General features: G+C 40.5%; 1 protein-coding gene across 1 annotated transcript in view; it reads right to left on the bottom strand.

Annotated features, from left to right (window-relative positions):
• Window positions 1-16,335, bottom strand: part of mthfd1l (methylenetetrahydrofolate dehydrogenase (NADP+ dependent) 1 like) — a 64,922-nt gene extending 48,587 nt beyond the window's left edge. The window contains exons 1-14 of the mRNA XM_052095945.1: window positions 16,002-16,335; window positions 8,168-8,252; window positions 8,018-8,068; window positions 7,844-7,897; window positions 7,636-7,760; window positions 7,330-7,430; window positions 6,826-6,962; window positions 6,458-6,569; window positions 6,007-6,089; window positions 5,025-5,122; window positions 4,697-4,870; window positions 2,211-2,347; window positions 1,734-1,780; window positions 986-1,093 (exon numbers count right to left, since the gene is read on the bottom strand). Of these exons, the coding sequence (XP_051951905.1) occupies window positions 986-1,093; window positions 1,734-1,780; window positions 2,211-2,347; window positions 4,697-4,870; window positions 5,025-5,122; window positions 6,007-6,089; window positions 6,458-6,569; window positions 6,826-6,962; window positions 7,330-7,430; window positions 7,636-7,760; window positions 7,844-7,897; window positions 8,018-8,068; window positions 8,168-8,252; window positions 16,002-16,249 (1,560 nt within the window). The 5' untranslated portion in view covers window positions 16,250-16,335. The remainder of the gene's footprint in view (window positions 1-985; window positions 1,094-1,733; window positions 1,781-2,210; window positions 2,348-4,696; window positions 4,871-5,024; window positions 5,123-6,006; window positions 6,090-6,457; window positions 6,570-6,825; window positions 6,963-7,329; window positions 7,431-7,635; window positions 7,761-7,843; window positions 7,898-8,017; window positions 8,069-8,167; window positions 8,253-16,001) is intronic.
• Between the last annotated feature and the right edge of the window lie 1,085 nt (window positions 16,336-17,420).

Raw genomic sequence — 17,420 nt, 5'->3', positions numbered from 1 at the left:
TCCAGAGCTGACCTTGAAAAAGCCATTCATGCCTTCATCAGTTCGAGGATAGATTACTGCAATGCCCTCTACATTGGAATTAATCAATCACTTCTCAATAGGCTTCAACTGGTACAAAACGCAGCAGCACGTCTTCTCTGCAATGCCACCAAACGCTCCCATATCACCCCGATCATCTGCTCGCTCCACTGGCTCCCGGTGCGGTTTAGGGTGGAGCATAAGGTCCTGCTGTTCGTGTTCAAGGCCATTAATGGTTTGGCCCGGCCTATCTCACAGAATTACTAACGGTCCACCAACCAGCCAGATCCTTGCGCTCTGAACACACCTCTCTGGTGATTCCAAAGTTTAAATATAAAACGTTTGGGAGGTCGGTCATTTGCCGTCCAGGGCCCAAAACTGTGGAACGCACTTCAACCACACTTACGAAGTATCACCATGTTGAGTGTTTTTAAATTGCAGTTGAAAACACATCTATTTAGACAAGCTTTTAACACATAGCCTCCGACTTGACTCGATTGCTATTTTTATGTACACTTATGTTTTTATATACTGTTGTCTATTGATGTTTTTACTGGAAAGCACCTTGTGCACCTTTTGGCTGTTGTAAGGCGCTCTACAAATAAAATTTGATTGATTGATTGATTGGAGTGATAGAGCCAATTAATTAATTGGAATTTTTAGGAAGCCATGATTGAGAAGGGCCAATGGGGAGTATGCCCCAACTCTTTGAGAAGTGTCTTGGTATTTTTAATGACCATAGAGAGTCAGGACCTTGGTTTAAGGCTCATCCGAAGGAAGAAGATTTTTGCTTGTTTTTACAAACAGATGGACAAGTCCAAGTTATCTTTTGTGGTAATCAACAGCATGGTAACTGATACTGAACCCTGAACATTCCTTTAATGACATTTCTGAAAGACCAAAATGTGAAATCCCAGAAAGATTTCCTGTACAAAATCACAGAAAATGTATAATTGCAATTGTTTACCTTGTCTGATTGGGTAGCTTCATGGAAAATGCGGGCATCAATAGCTGCTGCTACTAGATTATTGGCTGCAGTTATAGCGTGAATATCACCTGTGAGGTGGAGATTAAACTGACAGAAAAAAGACAAAGACACACTCACATACTTTGTACATACCATTGCCTTATTTTACTTAGTCTTGATGGCAGTATGAGATTTAAACGGATAGTTCACCCAAACATTTCTCATAATTTACTCACCCTCATGCCATACAAGGTATGTATGACTTACTTCTGCAGAACACAAACAAAGATTTTTTGAAAAATATCTCAGCTCTGTCGGTCCATACAACGCAAGTGAATGGTGACTAGACCTTTCAAGCTCCAAAAATCACAAAAAGGCAGCATAAAAGTAATCCATAAGTTCCAGTGATTTAATCTATGTCTTTAGAAACAATATGATAGGTGGGTGTGAGAAACAGATCAATATTTAAATCCTTTTTAACTATAGATCTCCACTTACACTTTCAAAATGTGAAAGTTCACTTGCACAGTATGAACCTACAGAGCTGAGACTTTCTTCTGAAAATCTTCATTGTGTTCTGCAGAAGAAATTCATACACATCTGAGATGGCATTAGGGTGAGTAAATTATGTGAGAATTTAAATTTTTGGGTGAACAATCCCATTAAGTGTTTTCAACAGTTTGATAAAGTTGTGGCATACAGAGCAAAAGGGTTTTGCGATAGTGCGAGACTGTTTGTACTCTCTCACCTCCTCCATCGGAATGACCTGGGCGTATCCCCCACCGGCCGCTCCTCCTGCAAGGAGACAAAATAATGAAGCAGACTGACAAACAGAAAGAAATATAAAGACTAAAATAGAAAAGGTATACTAGCTAAACTTGTTGATTGGTGAACCTAAACTTTAGGTTCTTGTGTCCCTGTTAACTCTATAAAGGCTATAAAATGCAGGTTTACATTCTCCGATCAACAAATGTTGCTGGTTTACCTTGTCTACACTGATTTGCTACTACCATGTGCCTTGTTTGAGAGTGAAGTTGCACCACAATAACCACTTGAGAAAGTGAAAGTGGCCTGAACTTCTGTGTTCCACAGAAGAAAGTAAATCAGGCAGGTTTGGATCAATTTAACTGTAAGTAAATGACAGTTCATTTTGGCAGTTAAGTTAATTTTGGGAGAACCATCCATTTTACACATGTTAGATATAAGCAGACATTGTTGACTCCACCTTTGACTCCAAATGTTGGGCCCTGGGACGGCTGTCGCAGACAGGCAAATGAGTTGAGCTTGAGATGAGCGGAGAGGGCCTGTACCAGACTTATGGTCACTGTACTCTTTCCTTCACCCAGAGGAGTGGGAGTTATACTGAAAAACACAGACCCAAATTTATACACATACCTGTGATTGTGTCGATACCTCAGGCCCTTAAATATTTAATTGTTTATTCATATTTCCTATATTTCAGTTAATGAAGCAAAAGTTTTTTTTAATAAGCGTAAACACTGATACTGATTTTTGCTGAAGATTAAGGGCAGCTGTGGCTCAGGTGTTAGAACAGGTTGTCTACTAATTGCAGGATTCGTGGTTCGATTCCCGGCCCCCACAACATGCGAAAGTGTCCTTGGGCAAGACACTGAACCCCAAGTTGCTCCCAATGGCAGGCTAGGGTCTTGCATGGCAGCTCTGCCGTCATTGATGTGTGAATGTGTGAATGAGATGCAGTGTAAATCGCTTTGAATACCGCTAAGGTTAAAAAGGTGCTATATAAATGCAGACAATTTATAGACGATTTTATGTCTGTTTGTTTGATTTTTAAGCTCCAATTTTAATAAAGACTCTAAAACCGTTTCTAAGCATCGTACTGAACCACAGTGAGTGGTGACTATTTGTGTTGTGACATTTGGTTTAAAATAATGAGACATGTGTTAAAATGTGACACACAATTATGTCTTACTGATACGAGAGGAATTTTGTTGTGGAACCTGTATTTTGGGTGTTTATTTCTCCCTTTGTCAAAAAAAAAAAACCTGACAACCAGCCCTAGTACAGTCTTTCCCACATCCAACAGGATACAACAACAGGAGAGTTTTGTGACTCAACATTTATTCATCATTCTTCCTTTCTCCCCTCTGATCGCACTATCCCCATCAGCATCCTCCCTCTTTCCCCCCCTCTCTCTCTCTCTGTGTTTTTGTGCAGATCTGCTCTTTGGCAGAACAGTAAAGGCATGCCAGTGGCTGACAGTAATTGAGTGGGCTGAGTGGGGAGGGCAGTGCTGCTTCACAGCATTTGTAGGCAGAACAAATAGCTGAACTTAAAAAGAGTTAGGGGCCACTGATAAAGCCTGGGGTCTGCTCATTCCCCACACACATAAAAGAGCCCTAGGCCCCCGATCGGAGCTGACCGAGCCACGCTTCACACACAAGGATGAAAAGGAGGCTCCTGGTGGGCTCGAGAGCCAGCACCAGATAAGATCCCTGGGCCCACCAATCACTCTCTCTAGGAATTTAGAGGTAGAGTAAAAAACACACACACAAAAACATTCACCTGAAAAAATCTGCACATTAGTTTAACAGTAACCCCCAAATGTTTCATTATATTTCTCAGTTAATATTTCGCAATACAAAAATGGACGCTACTCCATCTTGGTCATTAACTGGAAGAGCTTGCAATGCTTACTTCATACAATTTTTTATCATTTACAGAATAAATCACAGCTGAAAAACAATTCTGACCAATGGCTAACAGGGGGCGTATTCAGAAAGCTGTTGTGCAAAAGTTTATTTTTGTAATTCCATTTGGTGGTGCTAGTAGAGGTCTGCATGGGCCTTAAAATGAAACCAGAACCCGACCCATACCAGAGGCTGTGTGGCCCGAGCCTACCTGGCTCAAAAGATACTGTCAGATTTTAAGCCCGAACCTGATATTGCTTACTAATTATGATTTAATTTCATCTCGTATACTGTTGCAGTAGTCTATATTTTATGTAAGCATATAGGAAACATTCATAACATTACTTAAACCGTAAACATACACAGTTTTAACAAGGCACGGCAGCCCCTTAGGACACTACAGCAGAAGGGAAAATAGCATTGCCTTACCGTTTATGTGCTGAAACTTCACCTGGTGCAGAACAATCTGAAATAATATTAAACAATGCAACAGTCCCCTCTATGCAGCCTGAACTTGTTTAGAGAATGTTGAATCTGTTTGACAACTGCGCTGAAAACTTTCTATACGCAGCGCAAAGAAACAGCATGGTATGTGGGTTCTCGGGGCCCGTGGGGCCCGGGTCGGGTTGTAGTTGCAGACCTCTAGGTGTTAATGTTGAAGATATTTCATACTTCAGCTTTAATGAATTGTGAATAATTTTTTCCCAATAATTTCACATCTTAATATGTAGATATTTTTAACTTTAACTGTAAGTAAAGCATTTAATGTATACTGTATAAAAAAAAAAGAAAATGACCAAAACATTGTTCTGTTTGTCTGAGAAACCCAACCAGCCGAACACAGCAACATTAGCTAAACCAAAGGTGTGAGTTTGGGGGTGGGACTATCTGTTTGTCCGACCAATGAAAGTGTTTGGTTAATCCTGTTTGAAATCAGTCATTATTTTGTTGGTGCAGAAATGGCATGCTTCGCCTTTAAAGTATCAATACCCATTAATTAAACTGCATGTTGTGTCAGGATTGGTAAATAAAGATGCCGCACCCTGCCACTAGGACATATTTGCCATCAGGCTGATGCTGGAGGCGGTTGTAGAGCGACAGATGGACCTTTGCTTTAGTCCTGCCATATGCCTCCAGCTCCTCCGGAAGCAGCCCAATCTCCTCAGCCAGCTGGGATATGGGTTTGGGAACCTGTGCTCTGGAGATCTCAATATCACTGGTTAAAGAAACATCAATACAGAAAGAAAGAGAGACACATCTTTAACACAATGGATGTGTTAGACAATTAAAATCCAAATGATCTAGCAAATGTCTGAGTTTCTAATGAGTATGGATCACTGTGTAAAGGGCAAGGCAAGATGGGTTCATACCTGGGCACAGGTGACAGTGGTTGGAGCTTTAGTGGACGGAGCCTCCAGTGCTGGTACTGCTGTTCCTTTATCCACCTTGTACTACTCTTTACTACATTCTGATAGATGACAATAACACAGCCACGAAGACAAAAATCTCAGCAAACATTTCATAACTCAAACAGTTTCTACATCTTTTAAAACTTTATACCAAGTTGCTAGGACACTGGACTAACTGTAATTTGGGAAGGCTAACAGTTATATATAGCTTAGAAATTCCTATTAGAAATTCAATTGCTTTTGTCATAGCAACTTTGGAAGAAGTTTTAAACCTGATGGCAAATCACATCAAGTAGTAGAACACATAAAAATGAAAATTCTGTCATCTACTCACCCTTGTGTCATTCCAAACCCATATGACTTACTTTCTTCCATAGAACACATGTAATTACAATGAATGGGGACTGAAACTTTCAAATTTTTAAAATGACAAAAAAGCACCATCAATGTATCATAAAACCAGTCTGCACAACATACATTAAAGGCCTAATCATTTCAGACCTGTTCGGAGAAACGGATCAACCAATCATTGAAAGGTCAGTCTCAAAATAATAATACGTTCATGAATCTGACATTGCTACTTGTCTCATGAACTCTCATAGATGTGCCAAAAAGAGCAAAGGTAGAAGTCAAGATTATCAGATAATACAGACTTAAAATGTCAATCTTTTTCTCAGAAAGTCAATGTCTGTCTTCAGAGGACTTAAAGCGCAGAAGTTGAACTTCTTTGATACTTTTATGGTGCTTTTTTTGTCATTTTGTAATTTGACATCTCCAGTTCCCTTTCAATACATGGAAAAGAGTGGACGGGATTTTGTGTTGCCTTGAAGCAAGCAAGTCAACTTCATTTTAGGCTGAACTATTACTTCAATCTGCTATTAAAAATCAACAATACACATCAAACTTGAATAGAAAGAAGAAATTACTGCACAAGGCCACTCACTTCCATTCTAAGAGCAGCACTTAGAGCCATAACCCCTGCACTAGACTCAGCTTCAACCCTGTGCTCCCAACTGTCAAGGTTTTCTAGGAAAAAAGATCATATGTATGAAAAGTTGGACCAGACTGAGCATCTAAGAATATTAACAGTGTCTTTTTATGTTCCCACTTCCCACGCTAATGGAATGCCTGTGGGTTATGAAGGAAATACAGGGGCCTCTATATCCATTATGGTCTCATGGTAATGGCACATAAGTGAAAGGTGAAGAGAGCCGCATGCCTGACTTAATTGTTTTCAGAGAAATCACATGCTTATCAAGGATAGTTGTGAGAATTGACAAAGAAAAGTTCTTTCAATTCTCAAGATGACAGCTCCCAAGCAAGGAGTTTTAGCAATGTATAATCAATTGTTCATGGTGTCTACCAAGCATAAAAGCCTTACTAAAGACATATACCTCTCATTAGGGCCAAGTCAAGGTTGATTACTGCCATCCCTGGTCTTAACCAGGTGGGAGTGAGACCCTTATGCCCTGTCTCCAGCAATACCACCACATCTGAATTCATGACCTACAGAAAAAGGTAGAGTGTTTCACATTTAATTAGCCCCGCCATACAACAAATAAGGCTTCCAATCAACCTCAATAAGCTTATTGTGACTTTAATGACATTAAGCACACAACACATGATTTCCCCAGATCTCGTTACAGAAATAAAGCAGCACTGCCCCCTGCTGGGGAAAACAAACTATTTCAAAAACTTGCCCGAAAAATCACTCTTCCTCCTGTATTTGAAGATGCATTCTCCAGTTAATTAGCTGATGTACCTGTTTTTGCAGGTCTTCAGAGGTCCACTGACAGGTCTGAACCATCATGCCATTGTTTTGCAACAAAAACTGAAGAGCCACCTTCAGGGGACCCTCCAAACCCAACAGCACTGCCATCTTGCCAACCAGTGGGGCATCTGAAGATGGATGTTACAAAAGTGCTAATATTAATATAATAGGACTGGGGCACTTCACCAATTGTATTGATTTTCATTGGGCAATAAATATAAAAAAAGTTAAAAGATAATTAACTGAAAATGTTATATGTGTAGAATTAGCAGTAACTATTTAACAATTTCCAGCTATATCAATGATTAGCATTGGACACTGTTGTAAAATCTTTCTTTTGGCCACTGAATACTAATTATTTTAACTAAAATTCAAATATTAATTAGTTGTTAGACATGCAGAGAAAATATTACAATAATATAATATTTGTGAGATACACTGCCTCAGCATTCTATACAATAAATAACACATTCTGAAATGCAAACATATACACACCATGCCTGGTGAGTAGCTCCAATACAGCTCCAGCTACAGGGGAGGCAAAACCTTCTCTCTGATCCCCCAACACCAGATGCCCAATATTAAGATCAGAAACTCTGCAAACACGTAATCAAACACAGGAAGGGCTGAGTGACTTTTTGTGAAAAACATACAGTTTCTACCCAGATACTGTATAAGACTTCATGTTACAATTACATTTGTAAATTCTATATCAATAATAAAAACACATACCATTCAGTGATGTTTATCGCTAAAGAAATTGGGTATCAACCACTAATAAATACATAGAGAGCAGCCTACCCATCTACATCTTTCTGTGGTTTGATGGCGTTACGGACACTTCCGGAAAGACAGGAATAAGGAAGGTGCAAAAAAACACCATGTACACGAGAATCCTCATTTAACCTCAAGATTTCTTCTATCACCTGTAGAGACACAGAGGAGTTTATAACTGCTCAGGAGTCAGAACTGAAGAGCCATTCAAAGGGAACTTAGTCAAAGCAGCTACCTCTTCTTCTGTGCACTGGCGTGGTAGACAAATCTGCATCACATTCAAGCCAATCTGTGTGAACACAAAATCAGACATAATAAATCACTATTACAAATGCATGATTGTAACCGAAGAGAAGTGCACAAGGAATAGCAATGGATATTGTACAGCAGCGAAAATAAATAGTAATACCTTTCCAGCCATCTTCTTATTCATCTCAAGCAAACTATCATCTTCACCAGCCTATGGTACAAAAAAATAAAGCATACCAGCTCTGAGTCTTTAATTTATCCATATACCAAGAGACACACAATTACACACACTGAAGTGACTGGGCCAAACCTGTATAATAGCCAGTGTTGGTTTAAACCCTGGGTGGGTTTCTCCAATAGCTTTGAGCTCCTCTCGGTTCCTCTGAATGATCTCACTGTAAATAAGACAAAAGCAACAAAACAAATTCCCATTCAAATCAAGACAAATCATTTCATTAAATTACCTTAAAAAGATCATCCAATACAATCAAAACAGCACACATAATGTAGACAAGTGCAATCAGTCAACTTACACAGATATGCTCTTAAAACAATTTAGTTATTTTTTTCTCATTGCGCTTTGGTCAGATCAATGATCATGCGTCACATCAATACGAGAGCATCATTTTGCCTATTCTTGTTAGCTATATAGTTTTGAGTTTGATCCTCAGGTCAAAGATTGCACAAGTTGCTCAGCAGAAAAATTCATAAATACATAGATTTATAAACATATATATTACATAGATTTAAATATGATTATATATACTAAATTATAACGTTTATATATACAGTTGAAGTCAGAAGTTTACATACACTTTAAGTTGAAGTCAAGTTTTTAAAAAAAATTAACCACCGCACATAGCAAATTAGCAAACTATAGTTTTGGCAAATAATTTTTTTTGTGCATGACAAGTATTTTTTCCAAAAATTGTTTACAGACAGATTGTTTCACTTTTAATTGATTATATCACAATTCCAGTGGGTCAGAAGTTTACATACACCAAGTTAACTGTGCCTTTAAGCAGTTTGGAAAATTCCAGAAAATGATATCAAGCTTTAAGCAGTTAGCCAATTAGCTTCTGATAGGAGTCGATTAACTGTGGATGTATTTTAAAGCCTACCTCCAAATTCAGTGCCTCTATGGGTGACATCATGGGAAATTTCAGAAGAAATCAGTCAAGACCTTAAAAAAAACCATTGACCTCCACAAGTCTGGTTCATCCTTGGGAGCAATTTCCAAATGCCTGAATGTACCACGTTCATCTGTACAAACAATAGTATGCAAGTATAAACACCATGGTACCACACAGCCATCATACCGCTCAGGAAGGAGACATATTCTGTCTTCTAGAGATGTACGTAGTTTGGTGCGAAAAGTGCAAAACAATCCCAGAACAACAGCAAAGGACCTTGTGAAGAAGCTGGAGGAAACGGGTAGACAAGTATCTATATCCACAGTAAAACGAGTCCTGTATTGACATAACCTGAAAGGCTGCTCAGCGAGGAAGAAGCCACAGCTCCAAAACCACCATAAAAAAGCCAGTCTACTGTTTGCAAGTGCACATGGGGAGAAATGCCCTCTGGTCTGATGAAACAAAAATTGAACTGCTTGGCCATAATGACCATCGTTATGTTTGGAGAAAAAAGGATGAGGCTTGCAAGCCGAAGAACACCATTTCAACAGTCATGTTGTGGGTGTAATTTGCTGCAGGAGGGACTGCACTTCACAATGTAGATGGCATCATGAGAAAGGAAAATGATGTGGATATATTAAAGCAACATCTCAAGACATCAGCCAGGAAGTTAAAGCTTGGTCGCAAATGGGTCTATCAAATGGACAATGACCACAAGCATACCTCCAAAATCAAGTGTTTTTTTTATTTTTATTGTCGTTCAACCATAGACAGTTAGTACAGTACACAGCGAAATAAGACAACTTTCCACCAGGACCATGGTGCTACATAAATCAACATAGGACAAACACAGAACCACATGCGACAACACAGACTAAATAACATTTCTACATAAAGTGCACGTGCAAATGTGTGCAAAGTATTGGACAGTACAATAAATGACTAAAAGGAACAGGACAATAGGCACAGTAAAGGGGGTCGCACACCGAACGAGAAGCGCAGCGCCATGTCTTTAAAATTCGAACACATTATTCTCTATGAGTGTACACACACCGGCGGCGCCATTCGGCGTCTGTCCGCGGCGCCCAGCTACGGCTCAGGACCTTGTTCAAAACCCTGCCGCGCCACAGAGCGCCATTTACATAGTTGTATATTAAATTTACATTTATTTGTCTCAAATCGTCGTTAATGTACATACTGACTTCACCCTGTGCTGCAATATACATTTAGTTTAACATTCCTAATTTAACAGCTTGAATAAAGTCATATTGGAAAAAATATATACCAAACATAGCCCTTTTAAATCTTTAATTTTCCCCTGTTGTGCCATTTTTCAATACTCTACCATACTAACCATACTCACCATAAGCTAACCCTTTCTTTCACTCGGGTTAGCTAAACGCTAACTAAATAAATACTATTGTATTATGTAACATAGTTGCCAAGACAACGGATAACGTTACAACAAAATAACAGACTTATCAACATGATAGACACTTTTACTTGATTAACGTTCAAACATCAGCTATTAATCAATTAACATAAAAAATAAATAATACATCAAGTTAAAACTCACCCATCGTGCAGCTCTTCTAGACTTCTACCAGGAGTTGATTCAAAATTGAGCTCGCGCGAATAGAATGTGCGCGTCTGGTGTGCGATACCTGTGAGTTGTTCTAGACTTGGCGCGGCGCTGCGCTGCACTATAACATGTAGTGAGGATGGGGGGTGGAAGATGTGCTTTCTCAGCCTTTGAAGAAAGTAGAGACGCTGCTGGGCTTTCAAGGTAATAGAGCTGGTGTTGAGGGACCAGGTGAGGTTCTCCGCCAGGTGAACACCAAGGAATTTGGTGCTCTTGACGATCTCCACAGAGGAGCCGTCGATGTTCAGCGGCGAGTGGTCACTCTGTGCTCTCCTAAAGTCAACAACCATCTCTTTTGTTTTGTCCACATTCAGAGGCAGGTTGTTGGCTCTACACCAGTCCGTTAGCGATGCACCTCCTATCTGTATGCTGACTCATCATTCTTGCTGATGAGACCCACCACGGTCGTGTAATCGGCGAACTTGATGATGTGGTTCGAGCTGTGCATTGTTGCACAGTCGTGAGTCAGCAGAGTGAACAGCAGTGGACTGAGCACACAACCCCAGTGCTCAGTGTGGTGGTGGAGATGTTGTTCCCGATCCGGAATGACTGAGGTCTCCCAGTCAGGAAGTCCAGGATCCAGTTGCAGAGGGAGGTTTCCAGGCCCAGCAGTTTCAGCTTTTCAATCAGGTGCTGAGGAATGATTGTGTTGAATGCTGAGCTGAAGTCTATGAACAGCATTCGAACATATGAGTCCTTTTTATCTAGGTGGGTGAGGGCCAGATGGAGGGTGGTGGTGATGGTGTCGTCTGTTGAACGGTTGGGATGATACGCAAGCTGCAGTGGGTTTAGTGAGGGGGGCAGCTGGGTCTTAATGTGCCTCATGATGATCCTCTCAAAGCACTTCATGATGATGGGTGTGAGTGCGATGGGATGGTAGTCGTTGAGGCAGGACACTGAAGACTTCTTTGTCATGGGAACGATGGTGGTGGCCTTGAAGCACGTTGGAATAACGGCACTACACAAAGAGATGTTGAAGATGTCTGTAATTCCTGTGAGCACTCTGCCAGGAATGTTGTCTGGTCCAGCAGCCTTCCATGGGTTGACTCTATGTAGAGATTGCCTCACATTGGCCGTGGTACGACAGAGCACTTGGACGTTTGGAGGAGGGCTGGTCTTCCTCGCCACCAGGTCATTCTGCACCTCAAAGAGAGCGTAGAAGTTGTTCAGCACATCTGGAAGGGAGGCATCTTTGTCACATGCAACTGGTGTTGTCCTGTAGTTGGTGATGGCCTGGATGCCCTGCCACATGCGCCGCGTGTTGCAGCTGTCCTGGAAGTGACTGTGGATTCTCTGTGCGGGTGCGCGATGTTCTTAGGGCTGCCTTGTCACCTGCTCTGAAGGCGGAGTCTCGGGTGCTGCAGAGCACACGCACCTCCGCAGTAATCCACGCTTCTGGTTGGAGCATGTGGTGATGGTCTTAGAGAAAGTGACATCATCAATACACTTGCTGATGCAGCTGATCACTGATGCTGTGTATTCCTCCAAGTTGGTAGAGTCACCATATGTTGCAGCCTCCCTGAACATGTGCCAGTCAGTACACTTAAAACAGTCCTGAAGAGCAGAGATGGCTCCTGCTGGCCAGGTTTTACCTGCTTCTGATGTGGTTTTGTGTGCCTAACGAGCAGTCTGTATGCTGGAATTAGCATAACAGAGATGTGGTCTGAGTAGCCGAGGTGGGGGCAGGGCTCCGCCCGGTATTCGTATGGGATGATTGTGTAAACAAGATTAAGCGTGTTCGCCCCTCTCGTTGCAAAGTCCACTACTGATGGAATTTTGGGAGCACTGTATTGAGATTTGCATGGTTGAAATCTCCGGTGACAATAATCAGTCCATCAGGGTGAGCGTTCCGTAATTCGCTAATAGCCCCATACTGTTCACAGAGTGCTTCCTTAGCATTAGTGCTGGGGGGAATGTAAACTCCCTTGGTAAATAAAAAGGTTTGCATCTAACAGTTACAAGCTCCACCAGCAATGTGCAGTAGCTAGAGACTAGAATAGTCACCACCGCGAGTCTTACCGCACAGAGCTGCATATCTGTTGGCATGAAACGAGTTCTTATGCAGGTTCTTAAAAGAATATTACAGGTTTAATACAAGTTAAGCTCAGTCAAAATTGTGGCAAAATGGCTTAAGGACAACAAAGTCAAGGTATTGGAGTGGGCATCACGAAGCCCTGACCTCAAACAGATTTGTGGGCAGAACTGAAAAGGCATGTGCAAGCAAGGAGACCTAAAAACTGACTCTGTTACACCGTCTGGGAGGAATGGGCCAAAATTCCAGCAACTTATTGTGAGAAACTTTTGGAAGGCTACCCAAAAAGTTTGACCCAAGTTAAACAATTTAAAGCCAATCCTACCAAAAACTAACAAAGCGTATGTAAAGTTCTGACCCACTGGGAATGTGATTGAAAGAAATAAAAGCTGAAAAAACTGACCTAAGACAGGGAATGTTTTCTATGATTAAATGTCAGGAATTGTAAAAAGGTTTAAGTGTATTTGGCTAAGGTGTATGTAAACTTCTGACTTGAATTTTTAAACATTTACTATATTTAATAACAATCCATCATGATATACTGTAAAAGTAATTTTATTAACAACACAATAATGCATAATGATTAAATTCATTATTTTCCTCAATTCTACAAACAATACCACCATAATGACAATGTGAAAGGTGTTTGTTTGAAATCTTTGCAAAAAAAAATAAAATAACACGCATGTACATATTCACAGCCTTTACTCAATATTTCGTTGAAGCACCTTTGGCACCAATTACAGCCTCAAGTCTTTTTGTGTATGATGCTACAAGTTTGGCACACCTATTTTGGCAGTTTCTCCCATTCTTCTTCGCAGGACCTCTCAAGCTCCAACAGGTTGGATGGGGAGCATCAGTGCACAGCCATTTTCAGATCTCTCAAGAGATGTTCAGTCGGGTTCAAGTCTGGGCTCTTGCTGGGCCACTCAAGGACATTTCACAGAGTTGTCCCGTAGCCACTCCTTTGTGCTGTGTGCTTAGGGTCGTTGTCCTGTTGGAAGATGAACCGTCGCCCAAGCCTGAGGTCCAGAGCGCTCTGGAGCAGGTTTTCATCAAGGATGTCTCTGTACATTGCTGCATTTATCCTTCCCTTGATCCTGACTAGTCTCCCAGTTCCTGCCACTGAAAAACCACCATGCCTCACTGTAGGGATGGTATTGGCCAGGTGAGGAGCGGTGCCTGTTTCCTCCAGACATGACGATTCAGGCCAAAGAGGTCAATCTTTCTCTCCAGAGAATTTAGTTTCTCATGGTCGGAGAGTCCTTCGGGTGGCTTTTGGCAAACCCAGGCAGGCTGTCATGTGCCTTTTACTGAGGAGTGGCTTCTGTCTGGCCACTCTACCATACAGGCCTGATTGGTGGAGTGCTGCAGAGATGGTTGTTCTTCTGTAAGGTTCTCCTCTCTCCACAGAGAACCGCTGGAGCTCTGTCAGAGTGAACATCGGGTTCTTGGTCACCTCCCTGACAAAGGCCCTTCTCGCCCGATCGCTCAGTTTGGCCAGGCGGCCAGCTCTAGGAAGAGTCCTGGTGGTTCCAAACTTCTTTCATTTACGGATGATGGAGGCCACTGTGCTCATTGGGACCTTCAATGCTGCAGAAATTTTTCTGTAACCTTCCCCAGATCTGTGCCTCTCTACAATCCTGCCTCGGAGGTCTACCGACAATTCCTTGGACTTCATGGCTTGGTTTGTGCTCTGGCATGCACTGTTAACTGTGGGACCTTATATAGACAGGTGTGTGCCTTTCCAAATGTAGAAACATCTCAAGGATGATCAGTGGAAACAGGATGCACCTGAGTTCAATTTTGTGTCATGGCATTGGCTGTGAATACTTATGTACATGTGATTTTTTTTTCTTCGTTTTTAATTTTTTATATATTTGCAAAGATTTCAAACAAACTTCTTTCCCGTTGTCATTATGGGGTATTGTTTGTAGAATTTTGAGGAAAATTATGAATTAGTAACATAACAAAATGTGGAAAAAGTGAAGTGCTGTGAATACTTTCCAGATGCACTGTACAATGGAGATGAATGGGGCCAATTTTTGGAGGGTTTAAAAAGGCAGAAATGGGAAGCTTATAATTTTATAGAAGCACAAATTAATTCTTCCATTTAAACTTGTGTAAAGTTTGAGCTGTATAGTTGTTTAAATCATCCTTTTATCGTTTGTTTACATTACATCATCATGGCAAGGAAGTTGTAAAAATGGATATAACTTTACACAGAAAGGTAAGTGATTTTATCAAAGTAAAATTGTGTTAACATTTATATAGTTTATTTATTGTGGCTATTCATTTGAAATAATGAGTATTTTAAAGTTTACGGATTGACCCCATTCGCCTTCATTGGTGATGTACGTCACTGGAACACAGATCTTTTATTATATATAAAGAAAAGGATGGGAAAGTCTAAATTAGTTTTTGTGGTAATCAATCAATACTATGCCACAGATTGATTGAGCTTGACTTGTATTGAACCTGGCATATTTTTACTGTGATATGGTAGTCACAAGGCTCATAACCTCTTAGTGTATATGTTACCAAGGAGTCTTTCACATCAGTGTAATCTCCTGTAAGGCTGGGTGTATAAAATCCATCTTTATTGATTATTTTAAACCTCTGAAACAGCTATTCAACCTTTAACTCATTTGTCAAATAGGCGATATCTTATGAAATACAGAGGTCACTTGTAGGCTTTGTGTGGAGGGCAATGATTAAAGTCGAAATGCAAACACACGTGTTTACTAATTACCAAAGTCTCCCACTTTGCCTCGAGTATATTAGATTTCTTAAGTTAATTTCTTTAAGATTTTCTTGTTACATTAACACCATCAGATAACGTGTTGATTCTACAATATATTCAGTTCTTTTCACCCTGTTGGGACTGGTTCAAATGAGGGCAATAGGTGTAACACTGACCCTCATTATATTTCTTACGTCATGAATTCGCTCCTTGTGATAACGGTCACCGCACAAAGAAAATCTGGGTTCATATTACTAATTAGTTTAGGTATGTGTCTAATTAGTCATATTACTAATTAGTCTTCATGTCAACACTGGATTATTACACGAATACAGTGACTGATTAGTATAAAACACAAATAACAACGCACGAAGGCTGTAAGGAAATGCAGAAGTTACATCAGCAGCTGGCGGCAAAACACCGGTAGCACGTGCAAACAAATCACACCGCAAAGACAATGGAGACTATTGTAAAATCGCTTTATATCCCCAAACACGTTTATACAGTTGCAATCACAAAACCACTCAACACCGTGTTTTAGATTATGAATATTTGTGGCACTCACAAGACTCCATCGCGTTCATTTATTCTTACCCAATAGCATTTCCATACACCGGTCCATCGCTTCTCCGTGGATGACTTTTAAAACTCGTTGTCGGTTCACTTGAGCTGGTACCGCTACTTGAACTTGCTTTCCGAACCAGTGGGTAAGTAATAGCGCTATTATTAACAGGTAGGAATCTGTTCTCCCGGTTTAAAACGTTGATACCGGCTCGCCGTGATCGCTGTATGCTCCCGTGGCTCAGATTAGCATTACGGAAAGCCACCGACAGTCTCATCATGCTTCTAGAAAGTTTGTGCCACTTGGCTCGGTTTTTTAAGATGCAAAGAGATGTCTGTACTGATGATCTGGTCAGGTGATCTCGAGCAGTGCTGTACAACTAGAGATCTCAAGCCAAGTGTGAGTGCGCGACACAGATGGGGCGGGAAGGGGTGTACACATGGAGGGAATGTTGCTGAATTGTCTTTTGGTGTTTCTAAGGATATGCAAATTCAATTATTATTTTCAAGTCTGGGCAAGAAGAAATGACTCACCTGGCATGGCAAATTCCATTGGGCATCATCATCTCTTTTTTCATCACCTTTTAAAAAAATCTTTATTTCAAATATGCATGATGTCATAAATGAATAAATTAACATTACATTTATAAAGCGCTAATATAAATGTATGTTGATGACAAATTCAGTCTAGAAGTTATGGGTGTGCAACATCAGTAACCAAAGTCATAGCCTACTGGCAATTATAACAAGAGGTGAGCAAGAGTTTCATTAAACCAGAATAATTAAATGTTGGAACGAGAATTGAACCTAAGCAGGAGCAACAGTATAATTTAAGTCATCAGACTGACCTGTCCAGATACAGTACAATCACATTCATATCATGGGCTTTGTGTGAGTATGGTGAACATACAGAATTTACAGCACATCTCTCAGTGTTTAGGCCTGCTCCAAGGCAACTACATGCCAAAGTTGTCATTACAATACAGTCTTACTCTTTACTTTAAGTTTTTATAGTATTACATAAAACAACCCTACATTTCTTTGCCACAAAAAGACAAAAAGGTTTTTATATTATGCCATGTGTTGGTTTAATAGATGCAAACAAGGGACATCATGTTCCACATGAGGTATACACATGTGACTTAATTAGGCTAACAAAGTTACTCTCTAACATCTGCAAAGAAACTTTGCACACACATAGAATGTGAATCAGAGACACAGCTGATAAAACTGATCATCCCAGTCATGCAATATCTTTGGAATTCCTTTATCAAAACAAACAAACAAACAAAAGGGTCTACTTTGTGATTACATTGACTCATAGCATAATGATTAATTCAAGGGGTTCCAAGCTTAGCACATGGGTGGCAACTTAAAGAGAAAAAAAGATACCCAGGCATCAGATATGAGTGCCTTTGAAGGAATAGTTCACCCAAACTCATAAGACTTTCT

This window comes from Xyrauchen texanus, chromosome 28 (genome assembly GCF_025860055.1).
Source record: "Xyrauchen texanus isolate HMW12.3.18 chromosome 28, RBS_HiC_50CHRs, whole genome shotgun sequence".
Lineage (NCBI taxonomy): Eukaryota > Metazoa > Chordata > Actinopteri > Cypriniformes > Catostomidae > Xyrauchen > Xyrauchen texanus.
This window is presented reverse-complemented; position numbering and strand designations above follow the sequence as displayed.